General features: G+C 42.3%; 1 protein-coding gene across 1 annotated transcript in view; it reads left to right on the forward strand.

Annotated features, from left to right (window-relative positions):
• tcea1 (transcription elongation factor A (SII), 1) overlaps positions 1–22,843 on the forward strand; it is a 61,902-nt gene extending 39,059 nt beyond the window's left edge. The window contains exons 4-10 of the mRNA XM_080194227.1: positions 2,937–3,024; positions 3,815–3,960; positions 12,681–12,737; positions 14,337–14,491; positions 18,110–18,256; positions 20,704–20,775; positions 22,543–22,843. Coding sequence (XP_080050353.1) covers positions 2,937–3,024; positions 3,815–3,960; positions 12,681–12,737; positions 14,337–14,491; positions 18,110–18,256; positions 20,704–20,775; positions 22,543–22,551 — 674 coding nt within the window. The 3' untranslated portion in view covers positions 22,552–22,843. The remainder of the gene's footprint in view (positions 1–2,936; positions 3,025–3,814; positions 3,961–12,680; positions 12,738–14,336; positions 14,492–18,109; positions 18,257–20,703; positions 20,776–22,542) is intronic.

A 22,843-nucleotide genomic window follows, 5' to 3' on the forward strand; every position in this document is an offset into this window, starting at 1 on the left:
CCCAATATCAGGGACGATAGATGTACGTTTGTGCCAGCGGACAGTTTTCCCCGATTCCCATTAACTTCAACTTTGCTGGGGCTCGTTGATGCTACACTTGGTCAAATGCTACCTTGATATCAAGAGCAATCACTCTTGCCACACCTCAAGTTCAGCTCCCTTCATGTTTGGACCAGAAATGTAATGTGGTCATGAGCTGAGTGTCCCTGCTGGAGTTCATACTATGCATCAGTGAGCAGGTTATTGCTGAGTAAACACAAATTGATAGCGTTGTTGGGCACCCCTTCCACCACTTGCTGATGATTGAGAGTAGACTGATAGGGCAATAATTGGCCAGGTTGGATTTTGTAGTTGCTGCATTGTAACTGTACTGGAAAAGCTTTACTAGGGGTGCGGTTAGTTCTGGAGCACAAATTGATAGTACTACTACAACAACATTGTCAGGGCCCATATACTGCCTTTGCAGTATATCCAGTTCTTTGAGTTGTTTCTTGATAATACATGGAGTGAATGGGAATGACTGTAGACTGGCATTTGTGATACTGGGAACCTCAGGACTGGGCTGAGATGAATCATCCCCATGGTACCTCTGGCTGAAGGTAGTTGAGAATGGTTGTCCTCTGTCCTTCAAATGTTTGCCAAGGTTGCTGAGGTGACGCTGTGGGAGAGTGGTATCAGTTCCACGGAGCACACTGGAGCTCTCTCAGGATGATGGCATTTATGTTCACATCCCTGCTAGTGCCCTTGTTGCATGTTAGCCAGCCAGCTCAGATTGTTGGAGCACACGCTGAGGTGATGCAGCCAGAGCCTTCTAGTCTCTACACTGCTTCAGGCCGTCCTCCAAGTTCATCTGCAGATTCCTCTGCTGAAGGTCAGCAGCTTTCACCACCTATTCTACAACCACTGGGAGCTCGAGGACAAGCAAAAAGACACAGAAGGCTGACAGCAAGAAAATTCACACGGGTGATTAATTTATTTTCATACGGAATGTGCCATGGTTTCATTTTAAAATTTGGATTGTAATATGTGTTTTTAAAGTTAGCTTTTACTTTTGCATTGTTGCTAATATGATGGTCAGTGACAGGGAAAGTAAAGAACATGGGACTGGTGAATGAATAGGGAATGGAGGTTGAGGTTGCTGGCATTGCAGTTGAATTAGTTGTTCACCAACAGCCTGAGTAAAAGAGACGGTTGAAGTTGGCACCTTGCCTCTCTTCCATCACCTTATCATGTACTCCTGTTCTTCAGCTTCTCACCTGATGTTTGGTTACAAAGACTGTTCTTCACAATGGCAAATACGCAGCTTTCCGTCACAGGATTTTTAAAAAATTCTTTCACAAGCTGCGGGCGTTTTTGTCAAGACCAACATTGTCCACCAGGATCTGAGGAGTCAACAATGATGCTGAATGTTGTGCAGTCACATCTGTGAATATCCTGTTGCCTACCACACAGTCTGTTTTAACCCTTATACAGTGGACATATAACTATGAGTAGACGTCTTGTTAGTACAACCAATATTTGTTTAAACCCACACAATCAATAATCACCCATCCGACCAACAATAAGTTATCTTACAGGAAAATATAAGACGTTGACTTGACTTTGCATGACTGGCAAGTACCCAAGCAGATTTTGGCCTTTATCTGTGCGCTGGTCTTGGTAGTCATCTGCGTAGTCTGGTCCTTTGATCTGATGTGGCGCTCTGGTCTTTCTTCCTTCCTTCCTTCTCGGGTGTGGCGGCTCTCCGTTGTTGTAGCTCGTTCGTGGGGTCAGAGAGAGAGAGAGATTCCTGGTTGCGCAGCACCCTTTATGTCCGTTTGGTTTCACATCTCTTTTTGTCCATTGCCAATCAATCAGGATCTGATCACCCTGATCGATAAGAGGCCAATCGGGTGGTACCACACCGACCTCTGGGTGTGTCCCCAACGGCCATGTCTGTAGGTGCTGGAGGCACATAGGTCACATACTCCCTCCTAAATAAGGGTTCACAGTGCCGTTATGTCTGGTACAAACCCAGTGTGACCAGAAAGTCTCTTTCATCCTGGAGATGACCCATATCCTGTTTATTCACTCATCAGGGTTGCAGCCTGTTTGTCTCTGTCTTTAAGCTGCAGCCTGTCCGTTTAGTTTCTTGCCCAATTGTCCCAGAGTGCTTTACAAAACACCATTTTGTCACAACCCCCACTTCAGACTTTATGATGGAAGGAAGGTCGATTTGTATTTTGATTGGCTTTTTTGTTCTTTTAATTGTTGGTTGGTAAAAGTGCAAACTGAATAGAATTCAACATTTTGGGATTAAAAGTTGCAGTGAGCCAGTACTGGTGTGTTCAGAGAGGAAGATGACAGAATTGCAGAGTATAATTTTCTATTCAGGAGCAGTTCAGCTGAATTATGAATTGGGCCCTGTGTATGGATGGCATGGAACCTACAGTGTAGTAACTACATGCTGAGAACACTATTTCTGAGGAAGCAGCACCTGTGCTTTCCTCTACATTTTAAAACATTTTCTATCTTTCTCTCTAACTTGGCTTTTTAATACTGACATCAGCTGAAAACAGTAGCAAAAAGCCCTGATGGGCCTCACTAACAAATGTTTTCCAGACAATCTGTGTTTTAAGTAGTAGTTGAGATATTCAGGAGTTTTCTCTGTTGTTTGTTATCTAAAAAAAGCACGGTAGAATTGTAACAAGGTCAATGCTGAACTCATTGTTTTACGAGCAGTTTTTGCTTAAAGCTTTTCAATAGGAATGCAAATCTAGTCCTTTGTTCATCTCTGACTAGTAAAGAAACAATGTTTCACGCACTTCTCTCACCGCTGTTTGCCCTTTGCTTTGTGTTTAGAACTGGTTTCATTTTGGTAACATGTTTTATAAGGTGCCTTTATTTATTCTTTAGAAGGCTTTGAAATGGTGTTTGATTCAAATGCTATTTTGCAGATGGACCTTCAACTGAGAAATCCTCAGAAGAGAAGAAAAGGGATTCTGTGTCCTTGGCACAAAACAGTCCAGAAGCAAAAGAAGAAAGGTGATAGCTTCTGGCAATGGAATTCAGAAAAATGTTGCACTAGTCTTCTATTGACCTCTAACAACACCAGCATGCGTGCACACCACACACCACAGTGGGATAATGGTATTGGGATTGCAAATGAAGAGTACAAGGTTCCTCGTGTTTGGCTGGCTAGCCTTTGTGAGTGGGAGACCCAAACTCACCCCCACCCCAACCATCTTGATGGTGTTTTGATTTTACCTTTAATAATGATTGTTAAGTTTAAAGTTTACTTATTTGTGTCACAAGTAGGTTTACATTATCTCTGCAATGAAGTTAATGAGCCTCTCTTAGAACTTGCACTGATTTACCTGTGCTAATTTGGCAAATAAGAAAACTCCCCTCAGCCATCTCTGCCAGGCAGAATCAAAGAATCAGGGCTTGCTGATGGAAATTCTACCAGGCTTTTCCCTGATGACCATCTCCACTCGCACTGTTAGCTGAAAGTGTATATTTACTAAAATTTGAGGATAGAATCGGATATGGGTGGAATTTAGTGTAGCCACCAATCAGTGATGGAACCTATCTTGCCTAATAATATTGATCAAAGGATCATTGGAATTAGCCATCACTGTAACTAGGGCACTCAACTAAGTCGAACCAAATTTAATATTCCTATAACCTTGCTTGCACTTATTTTGCTTTATTTCAAACATGTTTATAGGTTGGCTGTGCTTTAGAGAAAAGTGTTCTCGTAAAAATCATTATAAAATTAAGAAACGTTTTAACCGCCCAAAAGAAATACTGAGGTTTGTTTATTTCTTTGTAGTTCAGGAAGTAATTCTAGTAACCCCCAGGAAGCATTCTATACTCCATCACCTTTTCAACTAAAAAGTTATCCCCAAGCTCCTTTCACCACGGACTCAGTAAGGATCAAGTGTCGAGAAATGTTAGCAGCTGCAATGAAAACGGATGGTAAGTCACATACGAATTAATTTTAAAAACAAAGAGAAATTTTAAAAATGTTTTAACTAAAATTATTGGAAAGTGGAATGCACCTTGACTTAATAGTAGCATTGAAACTGTCAGGGAAAGGCACAAATGAAAAGTGGACCTTGTTCAAGGAACAAATACTGCATGTCCTTAATAGGTGTGTCCCTGTCAGGCAGGGAGGAAATGGCCGAGTGAGGGAACCATGGTTCACAAAAGAAGTTGAATGCCTTGTCAAGAGGAAAAAGGGAGCGTTTGTAAGGATGAGAAAACAAGGTTCAGTTGGGTTGCTTGAGGGTTATAAGGTAGCAAGGAATGAGCTAAAAAAAAAAGGGCTTAGGAGAGCTACAAGGGGGCATGAGCAGTCCTTGGTGGGTCAGATAAAGGAAAACCCCACAGCTTTTTACTCTTATGTGAGAAATAAAAGAATGACCAGGGTGAGGTTAGGGCCGGTCAAGGATAGTAGTGGGAACTTGTGCATGGAGTCAGAAGAGATAGGAGAGGCGATGAATGAATACTTCTCTTCGGTGTTTACCAAGGAGAGGGGCCATGTTTTTGAGGATGAGTGTGAGATACAGGCTGATAGACTGGAGGAAGTAGATAGAACATAGAACACTACAGCACAAACAGGCCCTTCAGCCCACGAGTTGCGCCGATCACATCAACACCTATCTATAACCCCCTATCCCATAAAACCCCATATACTCATCCAGAAGTCTTTTAAAAGACCCCAGCGAGTTCGCCTCCACCACCACTGACGGCAGCCGATTCCACTCACTCACCACCCTCTGAGTGAAAAACTTACCCCTAACATCACTTCTGTACTTTCCTCCCCGCACCTTAAATCTGTGTCCTCTCGTAGCAACCATTTCAACCCGGGGAAATAGCCTCTGAGAATCCACCCTATCCATTCCTCTCAACATTTTATAAACCTCTATCAGGTCGCCTCTCAACCTTCGTCTCTCCAGGGAAAAGAGACCCAGTTCCCTCAACCTAACTTCATAAGGCATGCCTCCCAGTCCAGGCAACATCCTTGTAAATCTCCTCTGTACCCTTTCAATAGCTTCTACGTCTTTCCTATAGTGAGGCGACCAGAACTGCGCACAGTACTCCAAATGAGGCCTGACAAGGGTCTTATAAAGTTGCAGCATTACCTCCTGACTCCTAAACTCAATCCCTCGATTAATGAAGGCCAGTACACCATACGCCTTCTTGACCACCTCTTCCACCTGCGAGGCCGATTTAAGAGTCCTGTGGACCCGGACCCCAAGGTCCTTCTGCTCTTCAACACTACTAAGACTCCTGCCCTTGATAGTGTACTCGTTCATCCCATTGGTTCTGCCAAAATGGACGACTACGCATTTATCCGCGTTGAAGTCCATCTGCCACTTCTCCGCCCAGTCCTGCATCCTATTTATGTCCTGCTGCAACTTTTGACATCCTTCCAGACCATCCACAACACCACCGACCTTCGTGTCATCAGCGAACTTACTTACCCATCCCTCCACTTCCTCATCCAGGTCATTTATGAAAATGACACACAGCAAGGGTCCTAGAACAGATGGTCTGAGGGAAGATGTATTAGCAATTTTGAAAAACCTGAGGGTTGATAATTCCCCTGGGCCAGATGGGACGTATCCTTCGGATTCTTTGGGAGGCAAGGGATGGGATTGCAGAGCCTTTGGCTTTGATCTTTGGGTCCTCACTGTCCTCAGGGATAGTGCCAGAGGACTGAGTGGTGAATGTTGTTCGTTTGTCCAAGAAAGCAAGTAGGAATGACACTGGTAATTATAGGCCGGTTAGTCTTACTTTGGTAGTCAGTAAGTTAATGGAAAAGATCCTGAGAGACAGGATTTATGACCATTTGGAAAGATGCAGCCTAATCTGGGATAGCTTGGATTCATGAAGGGTAAGTCTTGCCTCTCAAATTTGATTGAATTCTTTGAGGAGGTAACTAAGTGAGTAGTTGAAGGTAGAGCAGTTGATGCTGTATACGTGGATTTTAGTAAGGTGTTTGATAAGGTTCCCCATGTTAGATTCATGAAGAAACTAAGCAGTCATGGGATAGAGGAAATTTGGCCGATTAGATAAGTAACTGGCTATCTCATAGAAGACAGAGGGTGTGGTGGATGGAAAATTTTCAGACTGGAGGCCAGTTACCAGCAATGTACCACAGGGATCAGTGCTGTGTCCTCTGCTATTTGTGATTTTTATCAATAACTTGTGTGTGTGTGTTGGGGGGGCGGTTGCTGAAGGGTCAGTATATTTGCTGATGACACCAAGATTGGTGGAGTAGTGGATGAAGTGAGAGCTGTTCTAGGTTGCAAAGAGAGACATTGATAGGATGCAGAGCTGGGCCAAAAATTGGCAGATGGAGTTTAACCCTGATAAGTGTGAGGTGATTCATTTTGGTAAGACAAACTTGAATGCGGATTACAGGGTCAGCAGCAGGGTTCTGAGGAACATGGAGGAACAGAGAGATTTTGGGGTTCATGTCTGCAGATCTCTGAAGGTTGCCACCGAAGTGGGTAGAGTCGTGAAGAAGACCTATAGTGTGTTAGCGTTTATTAACAGGTTTAAGGGCTGTGGGGTTATGCTGCAACTGTACAAGACCTTGGTGAGACCACATTTGGAATATTGTGTTCAGTTCTGGTCACCTCATAAGAGGGATGTGGAAGCATTGGAGAGAGTGCAGAGGAGATTTACCAGGATGCTGCCTGGCTTGGAGGGGAGGTCTTATGAGGAAAGGTTGAGGGAGCTAGGGCTTTTCTCTTTAATGTGGAGGAGGATGAGAGGTGACTTAATCGAGGTTTATAAGATGATGAGGGGGATAGATAGAGTGGACGTTCAGAGACTGTTTCTTCGGGTAGATGTAACTGTTACTAGGGGTCATAACTATAAGGTTCATGGTGGGAGATGCAGGAGGGATGTCTGAGGTAGTTTCTTTACTCAGAGTGGTTGGGGCGTGGAATGGACTGCCTGCTGTGATAATGGAGTCAGACACTTTAGGAACTTTCAAACGGCTATTGAATACAGACATGGAGCACACCAGAATGATAGGGCGTGGGATAGATTGATCTTGGTTTCAGACAAAGCTAGGCACAACATCAAGGGCCAAAGGGCCTGTACTGTGCTATACTGTTCTATATTCTATTCCCACCTTTTGGTTTGATAGCCACTCCATATATCCCTGACAAGTGTTTGCGTCTCAGCAATAATGGGGGGAGGGGGCTCCTCTTCCCCCAGCCTACCCCATCCTTTCTCCTTTGATCCTAATGCAAGCAAATAGACAAGAGCTTTGACTTCTGGATACTGGAATATCTGTAGTTAAGAATCTACTGAGGATCATGAAACCATTTTTGATTGTTGGAAAAACCCATCTGGTTCACTAATGTCCTTAAGGGAAGGAAATCTGCCATCCTTTCATGGTCTGGCCTACTTATGACGCCAGATCCACAGAAATGTGGTTGACTCTCAAGTCGAGTGGCTTGCTGAATTGCCTAGCAAGCCACTCTATTCAAGGGCAACTAGGGATGGGTAGTAAATGCTGGCCAGCCATTGAGGCCCATATCCCAACTGTGTTGACATCTAGTGACGTATTCAACACATAATCAGGGTGGATGATGACACCCTCCTCATATCCAACTGGTTCTCCTGGCAAGGGATTGTGAGTAAAGTCTTACAACTTGTCCACAAAATAATTTATTTATTATTGGAACAATCCAAAGCATGATTCACTGGATGTAGCAGCAGTGGAAAGAAAGTTTCACGTGTCACTAGGTATTGAATGGAAATAAGTTGGAAAATATTTTGAACAATAAAAATAACTTTATCAGTATTTTCTTTTTTTGTCTGTTTTCTTTGATGTGAGAATTTTGGAGAGTGCTTAATGAGCGCATCAATTTAAGTATGTTTTGTTTTTTCGTAAGGTTGTACAAATGACTTTTGCAAATATAAACAATGGACCATTTTTTAAAAACCTGGTATTATTTAAAAATATCTGGAATGCTATTGATTTTTTTTATCCTTCAATTAGCATTTTTTGGGTGTATGTTCACCAACTTGTTTAATTCTGTTTTATTAAAATAAATGGGAAGTTAAACTGAAGTTGGCATGAGATCTGTCACGGGACACTGCATTGCAGAAACCATTGGAATAATCATGGGCTCCATGGTAACAGCAGTTCCAAAATTATATCTGCACAGATGTGGGCTGTAGACTGTAAAAACAGCTACAGCCCAGCCTGAGAATGTTTTTGCACATTTCATACAATGACAGGGTCATAATGCTCTTTTATAAACAGGTCTGTGAATTTTGAATTATTGGGTTATACAGCTGAGGAAGAATGTGAGTGGACCTCATAGCATTATAAGACTAGTACAGCCCTGAATTAGGCCTTTATGATCATCAAGTGCTTGATCCTCTCTGCTCCCTTTACTTATTCCTCCTCAGTTATGTTCATCACTTCACCCTGTTCTCACTCCTAATTTACAAATTTACTGTGTGGATTCTTGCACTTATTGTCTAAATAAGGACAACAAACATTCAAATGGTGGTCTGTGCCAAACAACATGTCTGTGGGCATTGCTTTCTAACATTTTGCAGCGTGTGCAGATTGTGACATCAGTCAATGCTCATCACCGATTTGACGCATCGCCAGCTATCTCAGATCTCCACTTAACTGAAACTCTCTTAAACACACAGAGGTAAATATGCATTTGGCAGTATGCTATGTAAAGACATCATCATCCAACTTCAGATTGGTTGCTTTTTATTATCTCCTGTTCTTGCAGAGACAGTGGAAGTATTAGGTTATGGGGGGGGTGGTGCAGAGTTGTGCAAAGTTCCTTTAATCTGCAAGGATTCATGCTAGATATTGTGAAGATGTTGTGTGCTTTTTAAAGGCTGCTGAGTACATCACTTTCTCCCAGTCACAGGGGACTATAGTTGCAGTTTTCCTTGTGCTGCACATCTGAAGGAAATGGAGCAACGGAACAAAGAAAACCAGTTTCTCGCAGGAGGAGAAAGAGGAGTAGGGATCTCAGTAGGAGATCTTGCCCATCTAGGAGCACTTCTACCTGCACCTAGGCCAGGTCTGATGCATTTGGCAGCAGCACCTCATCAAAGTAGTGGAACCAGATCTGCAGCCTCAGAGCAGGGTGAAAATCCTGCTGCCGTTGAACATCAGTGACTGTGGCCTGGAATATTTTGTCAGTGGATCTCTTCAGGCTGATTTTAAAGTTTGTTGGTCATCACTGTATCCTGTAGTGACTGAACTTCTGGATGCCAGGAAAGAATCTCCTTTCTGAGAAGCAAGAGGGGAAGGTACGTGGCTTTATCAGGATGGCAGCTTTTCTCCAAGCTGCATCAACTACACACATGTGGCTTTGTGGATACCACTTTGCAATGTGGGGTGGATTTACAGGATTGCTCGGCACACAGTTGGTGTGTAACCAAGCCCAGAACATCATGGCAGCAATCATGGGTCTTTCATCCTGTACTAGCCCTCTGTACCAGCAACCTTCCAGCCACCACATCCAGCTGGAGGTGGCTACTTGGTGACAAGTGCTAACAGTTCAATCCCAGACTGATGACTGCAAACCCCTACACGCAGTCAGCACTCATATACAGCAAAGACAATGCTGTGGGAAAGAACGTCAACAAGCAGACTATCGGGATGATAAAGCTGCAGTTCTGCTGCCTGGACTGCTTTATAGTTACTGGAAAGGGTGACCCCTGTATAGCCTTCCACTCCACCTGGGCGTTGTCATTCTGGACAATGAAAGCTGAGATATTAACAATCAAGCACTGCATTGTGGGCATGCTTCTCATGGAGATGGCTGTCACATGCACACTGGGCCTCAAACACAGTGCAATGTTCTGTGCCAGGTTAGAGTTGGTCTCCTCTGGATAGCACCTTGTTAATTGACATGCACATCTGGCCCACTGGATGAAGGTTTTGTTTGAACACAATGGAGATGTCAGCAGCAATCTGCTGTGCAAGCCTGAGCCTCCAGATGCACAGGTCTTGAGACATGTTTATAGAGCCAATTGTCTTCCTGCAGCTCCTGTGTTGGTGGTCTCACCTCCTTGCAGCAGCATCTCAGTGCCTGAACCAACTGCCCAGTGGAGTGTTATGCAGCTGAAGAGAAAGCAGCTGGTACTGCTGCAACTGCTGGTGTTGCTCTTGCTGCTGCCAGAGCTCTTGGCAGTGGTGTGGCCTCTGATTCTGCCTCTTAACAGAGGTAGAAGGCAGAGAAGCATAAGCTAATCGAATGTCAAGCGAGGGGCATGCACACGGGTTGTGCGTGGGCTGCTCTTGGAAGTCCAGGAGTGGCCTAGTACTTCATGTCGGTGTGTGTGCTTGATCCTGGACCGATAGACGGGCTCCACAACAGCTCAGTGACTAGCACTGCTAGCTGTGCAGATACATGGATTTGGGCCTGTGTCTGTGGGAGTTTGCGCATTCTCCCTGTGGTTGCGTGGGTTTCCTCCGGGCGCTCCGGTTTCCTCCCACACCCCAAAGATGTGCTCTTAGGCTAATTGGTTTCCACCAAATTGACACTATTTCTTCCCTGAATCTGACTGAGTAGGGTCCCATTCGTAGACATGCAGGGTAGAATAGGTGTAGGGCGATGTGGCGGCGCGGGCTCGTTGGGCCGAAGGGCCTGTTTCCCGTGCTGGGTTGTTCTTTGTTTTTGTTCTTTGTTGTGTTGAAGACCAGTACTAGGGAAGTACAGCTGAAAGTGTGAACAGGTGAAGTGCCTTCCCAGCAGTTGATAATCACCTGTCAAGCAGTGAAAGCACTCTGAGAAATAAATGCTTTGAACAATAATCTCTAAATGGCCGTGGCTGGAACTCTTCATTATAACTAATTCAAGATTTCAGAGCTTGTCAGTTTCATGGAAGAAGCTGTCTGGTTGTGCACTTTTCTTTGGTGACTGTGGGGAGATGTAGACACAGTGTGGAAACTGAGCGCTGTTGCAGAAAGAGGAGTTCTTAATTGCCTTTCTAATCATCTCAATTGCTTTCCATTCCCACGGATGTTTGAAGCACGTCCCAGGGAAAACCTTGAGAGAGAATTATCCAAATTGGGATCCAGACTCAACATCAATTTCTGGGACGTTCACATCACCCATATTCTGGAACCTGCCTCCTCAATCTGTTCCTCCTCTAGTTTGTCAGCCTTTTGCTCCATTAGCTGGCCAGGCAGCAGTTCTTGGGTATCTAAAAAGGGGAAGTTTGAGTTTGAGGAGGCTGGGGGGAGATGAAGGCAAGAGGTACGTGGTTACACCATCTGCAAATTGTATATCATAACAAGGTGCAGAATGAAGGTTCAGTGGGATTTGACAAACTGCATTATGCAGAAATATGCTGTCATTCTTAGTGACTCCAGTGGCACTGCTGGCCATGACAGATGCAGTAAAAAGTCTGACAACACCAGGTTTTAGTCCAACCGATTTATTTGATAATATACTCAAGCTTTCGGGGTTAGCCCCTTCGTCAGGTGAATGGAGAGTTCTGGCCTCAGACAGAGCATATAAAGCACAGACAGTTTAGAGATTACTGATTAGAATGCGAATCCTTACACCTAACCTGCTGTTCAAGACCTGAAGTGGCTGATAATGTGAGTGGAAGGAGCACTGATCACAGTTTGAAGAGATGTGTATTGTCTCCAGACAGTACAGTAAGTGAGGTTTTGCAAACCCAGGCAAGTCACGGGGGTTACAGATAGTGCGACATGAACCCAAGATCCCTGTTGAGACCGCCCTCATGTGTGCGGAACTTGGCTATCAGTCTCTGTTCAGCGACTCTGCGCTGTCGTGTGTCGTGAAGGCCGCCTTGGAGAATGCTTACCCGAAGGTAGAAAACAGAGATGACAGATGCACCAGTTATTTCCAGCACTATTCTTCCACGGGGGTGTCAATATATACTGCCAGCCCTGCACCTCCTGCTTTTTAATTCAGCAGCATGTTTGGTGTTGGGCTGTAGCTTATAATCGGTGAAATGAGCCGACAACGTGAAGTTTGCACACTGCCTGCATTACTTCAATCCTCACGAGCATGCCAATCCATTTGCCCAATTTTGCGGCCTATCCAATTTAACCCTATATCTTTCCAGGTTGTTTTCTCTATCTAAATGATGGAAGAAGGGAATTTTCCCTAGTTGTAGCAAAATGATAAATATATTATAACTAAAGTCACAATTCTGCCTTCTTGAGGACTTGAAAACATCTTCCTCAGCAAAGTGTGTTAGACGGTTTTATTCTGGGCCAGTTACTTTGGGCCCTTCAATTGAAGTGATGGTTAGGTTTCTGTATTCTAATTACGCTGTTCAGTGTGGAGTGTTGTATGTTATGGCTGGTATTTGAAGAGCTTGCTATGTATGCTACAGAGAAAATCATATTTGATAATGATTGCAGGAAATTGGGGTAAAGGATTACAGTGATAAACTATGCTAAGAGATTAAATCAAGAGTTATTCTGAATTGTCACTGTAAATTAGATTATGCTACATGTTCCTGCCAGTGTGTCTGCACTGATGGTCAACTTTTATTAATGTGGAATCCTGAACTAAAGTGTTAACTACTATCAGCTCCCACTCAGATTTTTTGGGGGATTCATTTGCTCCAAGGGATGTTTGTATGCGGGGTTTTTTTGATGAGAAAGTTAACATTGGTGGTGTTTTCTCATTTCTTCTGTTTAGGTGATTACATCGCCATTGGCTCAGACTGTGATGAGCTTGGAGCACAAATTGAGGAAAATATCCTTCCAAGAAGTAATTGAAGCCTTGACTATTTCAGTTGGTCAAAATTTGGACTTTGTAATGCTGTGTCAAACTCTGAGCAACTGACCTCTAAAACATTGAATTGGCAATGGTACCTGGTAATGGAAGAGGATGGGTTAAAGAGCTAAACTAGTGGGTTCAGACAGTTGTCACTGCTAAGAAGTTGTTCTTTGTTATATTTGTTGATCTATTGTATGTTTGGCTCTTCAATTCCCTTCACTCACTATTGCTCTCAAATTTTTGAATTCCTGTCCTAAGAATACCTTTAATTGCTGAGTAAAATGTATTTTTAATGGCTGTGGATATTTGTTAACCGAAAAGAGCTGATCGGCTTTCAGATTATTGCATTAAGAAAGTGCTGGCTAGACTCAGTCTGTCTCACTGCGTAACTCATTTCCCACTCAGTATCCTCAGCCAAATAAATGAGTCCTTGCTGATCACCAATGTAGATCTCATGCACATTCTTAATCAGCTGCATTCCAAAGATCACAAAACCTTGGGGCTTGGCACTGACGTATGATGAATGACTGCCAGGGAAGGCACCTGAGTAAACGAGATTTCTGAAATTATTCCTAGTCATTGAAGCTAATGATATACATTGTGCTCCAGTAATACTGAAACCTCATTATTAATGTCCATAAATAATAGCATCCTTTTTCTGTGACTCCTTACAAGGATTTAGAAAATATCATGAGGACTGGCCCCTCTCCTGAAAGGACACTGGTATGGTTAAATGCTTTGTGCCTGTTCTATTTATAATGTGTTAGAAAAATCAATTTTTTTTGTCCTTATAAAATAATAATAATAAAAATTATTTTTTAGTCTTTGATTTTCAACTTTGCCAGTATTAGTTATCTGCCACGGTTGAATGATCTAATTGACCCTTCTGGATGGTGAGTTTCTCTGGCTTCCTAAGCACCTTAATCAACTTTCGATGCAAGGACCTGGTGCACTGTTTGCTGGCCTGAGTTCCCTTTGTAGCATGTAGGTTAGGACAGTGCTCGCATCTGCACAAAGTTGCACTTTTTCTGTTTTGTTGAAGCATCTGAAGCACCCATGGGATCCATCTCAGTTCAGACAAGCAATTTTTGATGCTTGCCTGGCCATAGACAACTGATGAGATCTGAAATGATCCCTCAACCCCCCAGCACTCAAACCATCTCCCTGGAAAAAAGATTCCCCAAAACAACAGTTGTCTCATAAATAAGGACAAAAAAACCAGACCTTTGAAAACTACAGGCATGTGCAATTGATCCTCATCCTAGCTGAACCAATGAAGAAACAGATTGCATCACCTCTTAAACATACATTTATCGCTGTGTCTCATTTTTCAGGGCAGGATCCACTTAAATGTTGTCACAAGATAGTTTTTATAACTTTTTAACATTTATATAAATTTAAACATAATTGCAACAGCAGTAATAGTTGGACATTCGTAACACAAAATTAGATAAATGACATTGTGTATTACAAAAACTTAATATACAAATTGTAGTAACTTTGAGCAAGGGAGACTGTGTCAAATGTTTTTTTTATTAAAACAAAGATACTTGAGCTTCCTTAACCATTTTTGACGCGTGTACCAGGAATTTAAGAACACAGATATGAAATATAAAAACAGAGTGAGGAGCAGAATTGCTAATCTGAAGGATTCAAAGAACCCTAATTTGAGGAGGAATGTCCTGTGTGGAAACATTGCACCAGACAGATTGGCAAAAATGACTGCAGAGGTAATTACGTCCCATTTGTTTGCTGTTTGTTTAGTTTATTACAAAAACAATACTAAGCTGCATAATCAGTGTGTCATGCAAGAGTAGGGTTCTCCATATTAATGTTTGGGCAGGAGATGACCAGAATGCTGGCCTTTATATCTAAAGTGTCAGCCGTGGCTCAGTTGGTAGCACATTTTGCCCATGGCTCTGATTCCAGGACATGAGCCAGTTCCAAAATACAAGGCTGACACTCCAGTGCAGTACTGAGGGAGCATGACAATGTTTGAGGTACAGTCTTTCAGATGGGATGTTAAGTTAAGGCATGGTCTGCCCCCTCAGGTAGACGTATTTTGAAGAGTTGGGTGGGGAAGGAGAGCATGGTTTGAGTGATGGACTGGGTTTCATTCACAACCGTTTGTGGTTTCTTGTGATCTTGGACAGAGCAGGAACCATATCAATGCATGGTGAACGGAATAATGGCACAGTGGCTAGCACTGTTGCCTCAGTGCCAGGGACCCATGTTCAGTTCCAGGCTTGGGTCACTGTCTGTGTGGAGTTTGCACATTTTCCCCTTGTCTGCTTGGGTTTTCTCCGGGTGTTCCAGTTTCCTCCCACAGTCCAAAGGTGTGCGGGTTAGGTGCATTGGACATGCTGAATTGCCTCTTAATGTCCTAGGATCCATAGGTTAGTGGGGTGAATATGTGGAGTTATGGGAATTGTTGTTGGTTCAGACTCCATGGGCCAAATGGCCTCTTTTGCACTGTAGGGATTCTATGATGTAACCCGAAAGATTGCTTAATCCCCCTGTCAACATCACTGCTATTTGAGGGAGCTTGCTTTGTGCACATTGGCTGCTGAGATTCAGTCATCATTGGACACAGGAGTACTCTGGAAGACTGAAGATTTGCTTGTGTTCCACCACAACTCTCAGAAGACGAGATGGATAAACCATAAATGATATCATCCGTATGAAAGTAATTGCAGAACATATATCAGAGGCATAATATGCTTTTTGGAAAGGCATGGGTTAATCAAGAACAACAAATGTGGATTTGTTGAAGAACAAATCTGACGAGCTAGGTTGAATTATTTGAGTTAGCCAAGATTGATCAAGATAGAAAAGTAGATGTTCAGAAGATGCTTCACAAAGTATCAAAAAGGGTCGTTATAAAGAAGATGGAAACCCCTGGAACTAAGAAGAAAGTACTAATGCAGGTATATAATTGGGAAGAAGTAAGGACGGATGGTAAATGGATATTTTTCAGACTGGGAGGATGTTTGTAGTGTTGTTCCCCAGGGTCAGTTTGAATCCTTTACTCTTCGTAGTTTTTATAAATGATTATAGGAAGCAGCATTTTAAAGTTTTTAGATGATGAGAATCTTGATGAAATAAGTTGATGAGGACAGTTATAAGTTAGGATGGCATATCCTATAACTTACAGAATCATAGAATAAAATCATAGAACCCCTACAGGGCAGAAGGAGGCCATTCGGCCCATAGGGTCTGCACTGACCACAATCCCACCCAGGCTCTATTCCTATAACCCCACATGTTTACCCTGCTAATCCCCTGACACTAAGGTCAATTTAACATGGCCAATCAACCTAATCCACACATCTTTGGACTGTGGGAGGAAACTAGAGCTGCCAGAGAAAACCCATGCAGACACGGGGAGAACGTGCAAACTCTGCACAGATAGTGACCCAAGGCCGAATTGAACTAGGAAATAGGATAATGAATGTGTGAAGTGATGTACTTTGCTAGGACTAATAAGGAAAGACAGCATACTATAAATGGCATGCTCTTGATATGCGTAGCCGTACAGAGAGTATTTTGTGTCCATTTACACATTTTAAAAGTATTAGGGGAAGTTGATGAACTGGTTTAAAAATGTAACTAGGTAACTTGTGATTTATAAATAGAGGAATAGAACATAACTTTAAATTAGCTGGAGCATTGTAGATAATTGGTGCTCCACATTTTGCAAAAGATTTAAAACCTTAGAAAGGGTACAGAAGAACTTACCAGGATCAAAATAATAACTTCAGCTCTGATGAGAAGGTGGAAAAGTTAGTACTGTTCTCTTTGGAACAAGGTTAAGAGGTGACCTAACAAGATACTGTGAGCTTTTAACAGAGTAGATGTGCTAAATTATTCCCACTGGTACGTCGGCCAATAACTAGAGTTCAGAGATTCAAAATCATTGTCAAACAATCTACAGAGGTAATGGGAATTTCTTTTTTACTCTTGAGTTTTAGAATCTGGAATGCGCTACCTGAAAATGTGGTGGAAGTTAATTCCACAAATGATTTTAAAAGGGTGTTGACAAATATTTGAGGATGAGGAACTTGCACCTTTAAAGGTTAGGTGGATTAGCCAGGCTAATTTGCTCTTAAGTGTGTACAAAGATGTGTAGGTCAGGTGGATTATCCAGGGTAAATGTGCAGGTTTAAGAGGAAGGCGAGAATGGGTACGGTCTTCTTTGGAGAGTCAATGGGCCAAATAGCTGCCTCCTGCATTGTAAGGATTCTGTGATTAAAGTGGGCATTTGACACTCAGCCTGTGTAGGTACAGTGGGCTGAATGGCCTCCTTCCATGCTGTACATTTCTATGACTATAATTCAAATAAACCAGTTTTCTTATACACTAATTAATGCTAACACGTGTGCTAGCCATTCAGAAAACAAGTCGAAACTGGAGTAATTGAGTCTTGTTGGTTAAATGGTTGTGGTAGTCTGCAAAATGATCACCACTGAAAACAAATCACATTTCTACATCGATCTTTGCTGGTGGGGAATAGAGTCTGGTATTTTATCAGGTTTCCTGCTGTAGGCTTCACTGTGTTGGATTGGGGGTGTGAAGGATGCTTGGTTATGTAAGTACAGTATCTGAGTTGAAGGGGCTGCAGTGAAGTGACAACTAGAGAGTGAGAGACTACCTCAAATCGTAAACAACGACAACTTCATGGTTTTTCAGACTCTTAACTAAAGTTGATTTTTGCATTTTCGATAAAAGCAAAGTACTTGCATTTGCATAGCACCTAATGTTTTGGAAAAACCCCAACACATTTAACGAACATTTAATTGCTTTGAAGTGTAATTACAGCTGTGTGTGACGGTTAACACCATTCTCCATAAAGTAATATTCCACAAATAGTAATAAATAATCTTTAGTGCTGGACCTCATTGAAGGAAGAATGTTGCAATAGCATTATAAAATCTTTAATACTTACCTCAGTCCTAGAACAAGCTAATAGGACCTTGCTTTTACAGTTTAATGGAATAACAGTGCCTCTGACAATCAAATACTGAAAGTTTCAGCCTACATTTAGATGATTTGGATGGAACTAAACCCACAGCTTTCTGATTTTGGGGGCAAGTCTGCCACCAGCTAAATCCAGCTGACACTTAGTTGCTAATAAATAAAATTGGTGCACACTTGCTTTTGATCCCAGCCCCCATCCCCCCCACCTCCTTTATCAGAACATTACCCAAGTACTTTGATGAGGTTAATTTATATTGACTTTATGATTCTTTATCCAACACTGTAGCTCAATCTTTTTAAGTATTTAATCTGGCTTTCCATTTCCTGTGCAAGCCTTTTTCTAATCTGTGCTATATTATAAACTATCTCAGGAAATGGCCAGTGATGAACTTAAAGAAATGCGGAAAGCCTTGACCAAAGAAGCTATTCGAGAACATCAAATGGCTAAGACTGGCGGTACTGAGACTGACCTGTTCACATGTGGCAAATGTAAGAAGAAGAATTGCACCTATACACAGGTAAGAGTTTTGGATAAGCACTGTGAGGTAGTTAGGTGCTTGAAGAAGGGTTGTGGGGGTGGGGTTTGTTGTAGAGAAGTCCATTTACTTATTCATCATTCATTCCCCACAATGGGTAACGATTGTTCGTAAATATCCTGTCCCACCTGCTGCAGGAATTGCCCATTGAGATCGGGTGGGAATTTCTGGTCTTGGGGCATGCGCGGCTGGAAAACTTCGTCCGTTGTCTTCTAGTTAAACACATTATTCTCAACTTTGTGAGCGTGCTGTAAGAGCGTATGGCTAACTGACTGGTCTGCGCGGATTGTATCGACGCATTTTAAAAAAATCTAAGGGAGAAACCCAGATATTACTATTCATATGTAATAATTCATTTAAAATGTCTAGTGCCAGATGACTGGTGGATAGCTGAAGTAATTCCTATATTCAAGAAGGGGCAAAATGTGTCCAGGGAATTAGAGGCCAGCCAGCCTCTTCATCAACGGTAGGCAAAATAATGGAATTCCAGAAGAGAGAATAGAACATTGAAAAATATAATAATGTATTAGCATGGATTTCAAAGGGGACAATCTTGGCCAATGTTATTGAATTATCTGAGGAGAAGACAGAGAGTAGACAATGTACAGTAGATATAACTAATGTGGATTTTCAAAAGACTTTCGATTGGGGCCCCCATAACAGACTAATGGATTAGGCCAGACAATGCAGAGTGAAGGGACAACTGGCAGAATGGATTGCTCACTGCCTTCAAGACAGAAAGCAGAGAGTGGGAATAAAGGGCAGTTATTCCGAATGGCAGAAAGTGGTGTTCCAGAAGGATCAGTGTTGGTACCACTGCTGTTCGCAATTTACATTAATGATTTGGACTTTAGAATCAGGGACAATTTCCCAGTTTGTAAATGACACCAAATTTAGGAGGATAGTGAAATATTGAGTTTAATATTGCAAAAACAAATTTACTGGAGCATATCAGGAGATTTGCAACATGGGAAAATAATGGGAACTTGCTAACAATTGAAGTGAATAGTTTAGGCACATTTAAGGAGAAACTGGACATGCATATGATGGTTACGATGGTGAGCTTGATTGAGAAAAGATGAGGGGGCTTGAGTGGAGTATAAACATCGGCATGGACTGATTTCACCAAATGGGCTGTTTCTGTGTATATAGCCTACATAATACTAGAATTCAGTAGCCCAATGGAGTTGCACTTATAATCTTACTAAAAGTTGTCCTTTTGAGATCATCTTCAAATGCATAAATTACAATCCGAGTCCTACAAGCAGATACTCTATTTTCCTGAAGAACAGTGATTACTACAGGTTCAATACAGACATTCAATTCAGTGATGAGACAGCGTATCACATCAGATTAAGAAGATTGTATGTTCACTCTTGGATCTGGGATTGAATTCAGCCTAACTGATGGAGTGAAAGTATTTTCTCTTGGTTATGAGTTCTGGGTGAATTTTGCATTTGCCGCGTTGTCTGATTCTTCCATAATGACTGCTGAATATTGAATTTTAACCAATTTATTTGATCAGCTGAAGGGAAAGTTCTTAATATTTGTCCTAATCACCATGAAAAAGATTACGGTATCGGTAGTTTCTTGCCTTTGTTCATGCCTGGCCATTGTTGTCAGCAGTGGCTCAGTTAATAGCATTTTTTCCTCAGAGTTAAAAGGTTTAATCCCATTCTAGGATTTGAGCACAAAATCTAGGCTTACACTCAGCACTGTCGGAGGTTCCATCTTTTGGATGAGACATTAAATCAAAGCCCCATCTACCATCTCGAGTAAATGTGAAAGAACACGTGGCACTATTTTTGAAGAAGAGCAGGGGCATTTATCCTGATGTCCTGACCAATAGTTATTCCTCAGTCAACATTACAGAAACAATTTGGGTATTATCGGCTAGCTGTTTGTGGGAGCTTGCTGTATGCAAACTGGCTGCCACACTTCCTGCACTACTGCAGTGGCAACACTTCAAAAAGCACTTGATTGGCTGTAAAGTGCTTTGTGACATCCGATGGTCATGTGAAGTGCTATATAAATGCAAGTTTTTTTGTTTTGTTTTCCTCTTCCGCCTATCCTCTGTCCGTTCTGCTCTGTCCATGTTCTGCCTTTGATGTAATTACTGGCAAAGCTTCAGTTACAGTTTCTGCTTGTTTGTTTCATACATTCATTACTCTTTTGGGAGTGAGAGGAGAGATTTCTTTTAGTTTCAAGTTAATCTGTTTAAATTTATGTTGTCCTTCTTTCATAATCTTCAAATTGGACAATATCCCTCATCAAAGTCAGTTCTGTAAGCTCCGTAACTTGAAACCCAAGTGCAGAAATTGCCTTTCTTGATCGTTATTATCAATTGTTTCTCCAGTGTATCAATTTAAATCCACTTTGTTCAAAAGAAGGAATGGCTAACAGTATTCTTTCCTTTCATGAACTCGTAGGTTCAGACTCGTAGTGCTGATGAACCAATGACCACATTCGTCGTATGCAACAGCTGTGGAAATAGATGGAAGGTGAGGCTTTTTTCTATTTAAGTTTGTAATAGAAAGTTTAGGAAAATTGCACATTATCGTGCATAATTGCATCGGTCACTTTAGATGAGGAAGTGCTAAACATTTTGTAAAGGGCACCGATAGTACAATTTTAAGTGCTAAGGAAACACTTGCAGCCTTTCTAATGTATTCGGGAGGGGGGAGCTGGAACATTGGGTGGGACTCTCCCATTTTGAGACTTAACTGCATTGCCGGGTGTCTCTGGCGGCTCCTGGTGGCCGGAATGGCAGGATCCTGTGCCAGATTCTAGAAATTATAGATCGCTACAGTGCAGAAAGAGACCCTTTGGCCCATCAAGTCTGCACTGAACACAATCCCACCCAGGCCCCATATCCCTACATATTGTACCCACTAATCCCTCTAACCTACACATCTGTGGACACTAAGGGGCAATTTCTTAGCATGGCCAATCAACCTAACCTGCACATCTTTGGACTTTGGGAGGAAACCGGAGCACCCGGAGGTCAAACTTCGGACCTGTTGTGGTGGCTGTATAAGTCTTGCAGCACAGTCCTGTCCAGATAGATACTGGAGCGTGGCACTCCCCAACCCCAGGCACAGCACAGAACCGAGAAGGAGATATAGGAGAGTTCATGGGTCCAGCAGCATGGTGCTCGGCTTGGGGATGGAGGACAGGAACTGATCTGCCATGGCAGAGGGGTGAACATTTGATTTGATTTATTATTGTCACATGTATTAGTATACAATGAAAAGTATTGTTTTTTGCGCACTGTACAGACTGTACATAAGGAAAGGAGAGAGTGCAGAACGTAGTGTTACAGTCATAGCTAGGGTGTAGAGAAAGATCAACATAATGTGAAGTGGGTGCATTCGAAAGTCTGACAGCAGCAGGGAAGAAGCTGTTCTTGAATGGTTGGTATGTGATCTCAGACTTTTGCCTCTTTTTCCTGACACAAGAAGTTAGAACAGGGTGTGTAGTGGGTACGTGGGGTCCTTAATTATGTTGGCTGCTTTGCCGAGGCAATGGGAAGTATAGACAGAGTCAATGGATGGGAAGCTGGTTTGTGAGATGGATTGGGCTACATTCACGACCTTTTATAGTTTCTTGCAGTCTGGGGGAGAGCAGGAGCCATACCAAGCTGTTGTACAACCAGAAAGAATGCTTTCTATGAGAATTGTAGCCGACATGTCAAATTTCCTTAGTCTTCTGAGAAAGTAAAAGCATCACATCATATCAAGAGCAGTGCAGCACTATGCAGAAAGGTTATCCCACAGACCTTGAAGTCCCTTGCAAAGTGACAATCGTCATGTGCACACCACTTTTGAGCAATCAGGTTTCAGGCTGATGTAATTTCACACTGGAGTGGTGTTTTGACAGCCTGACACAATGCCAGCAGGCAGCTGTTTTAATAAACATTCATGAGCTACAAATGCATGCACGCCGCCAAAGGTGGATTGGGAGAATTCTGCCCAAACTGTCTTAAGGGTGATAGAGGCAGAAGCCCAAAGGTACTTGGATATGCACTTGAAGTGCCAAAATCAGGAACCGGAATGAGGGGTTAGGTTGGATAGTTACTTGTTGGCTAGCACAGAAACAGTGTCAAATGGTCTCCTTTCATGCTGTACCATTTTATGACTCTGTGGTTACACTTAAGTGAAGGTGGTGTCTTTTGATATCTGTAGTTTCTTGTAGTTGAAATCATAACTGGCTAATTTGCTGCTCGTTTTTGCAGTGTTCTTAACAGCTCCTCATGTTGCTTTTCACAGTTCTGTTGAGATTCTAAAGAAGCTCCAGAAGAGAATCATTGGACCAGAAGTTGATGAACTTCAATTTCTAATTAGTTGTGTAAATGAGAAGTTAAAACTTCAACAAGGATATTTGTAGAACAATGCATCCCTGTGACAGATTTTTTTGTATAAATATAGTTTCCTTAAAAACATTCTACTGTGTTTTCCTTGCAGAATAGTTCTGGAAACAAAAGATGCATGTACAAGCAGGCAGTAACTAAATGTATGAAAAATTTCTTTTTATATGTAGTTTGACATTAAAGTTTTAAAATTCACTCAA

Source organism: Carcharhinus amblyrhynchos, chromosome 8 (genome assembly GCF_965287045.1).
Source record: "Carcharhinus amblyrhynchos chromosome 8, sCarAmb.v2.hapA, whole genome shotgun sequence".
Taxonomy (NCBI): domain Eukaryota; kingdom Metazoa; phylum Chordata; class Chondrichthyes; order Carcharhiniformes; family Carcharhinidae; genus Carcharhinus; species Carcharhinus amblyrhynchos.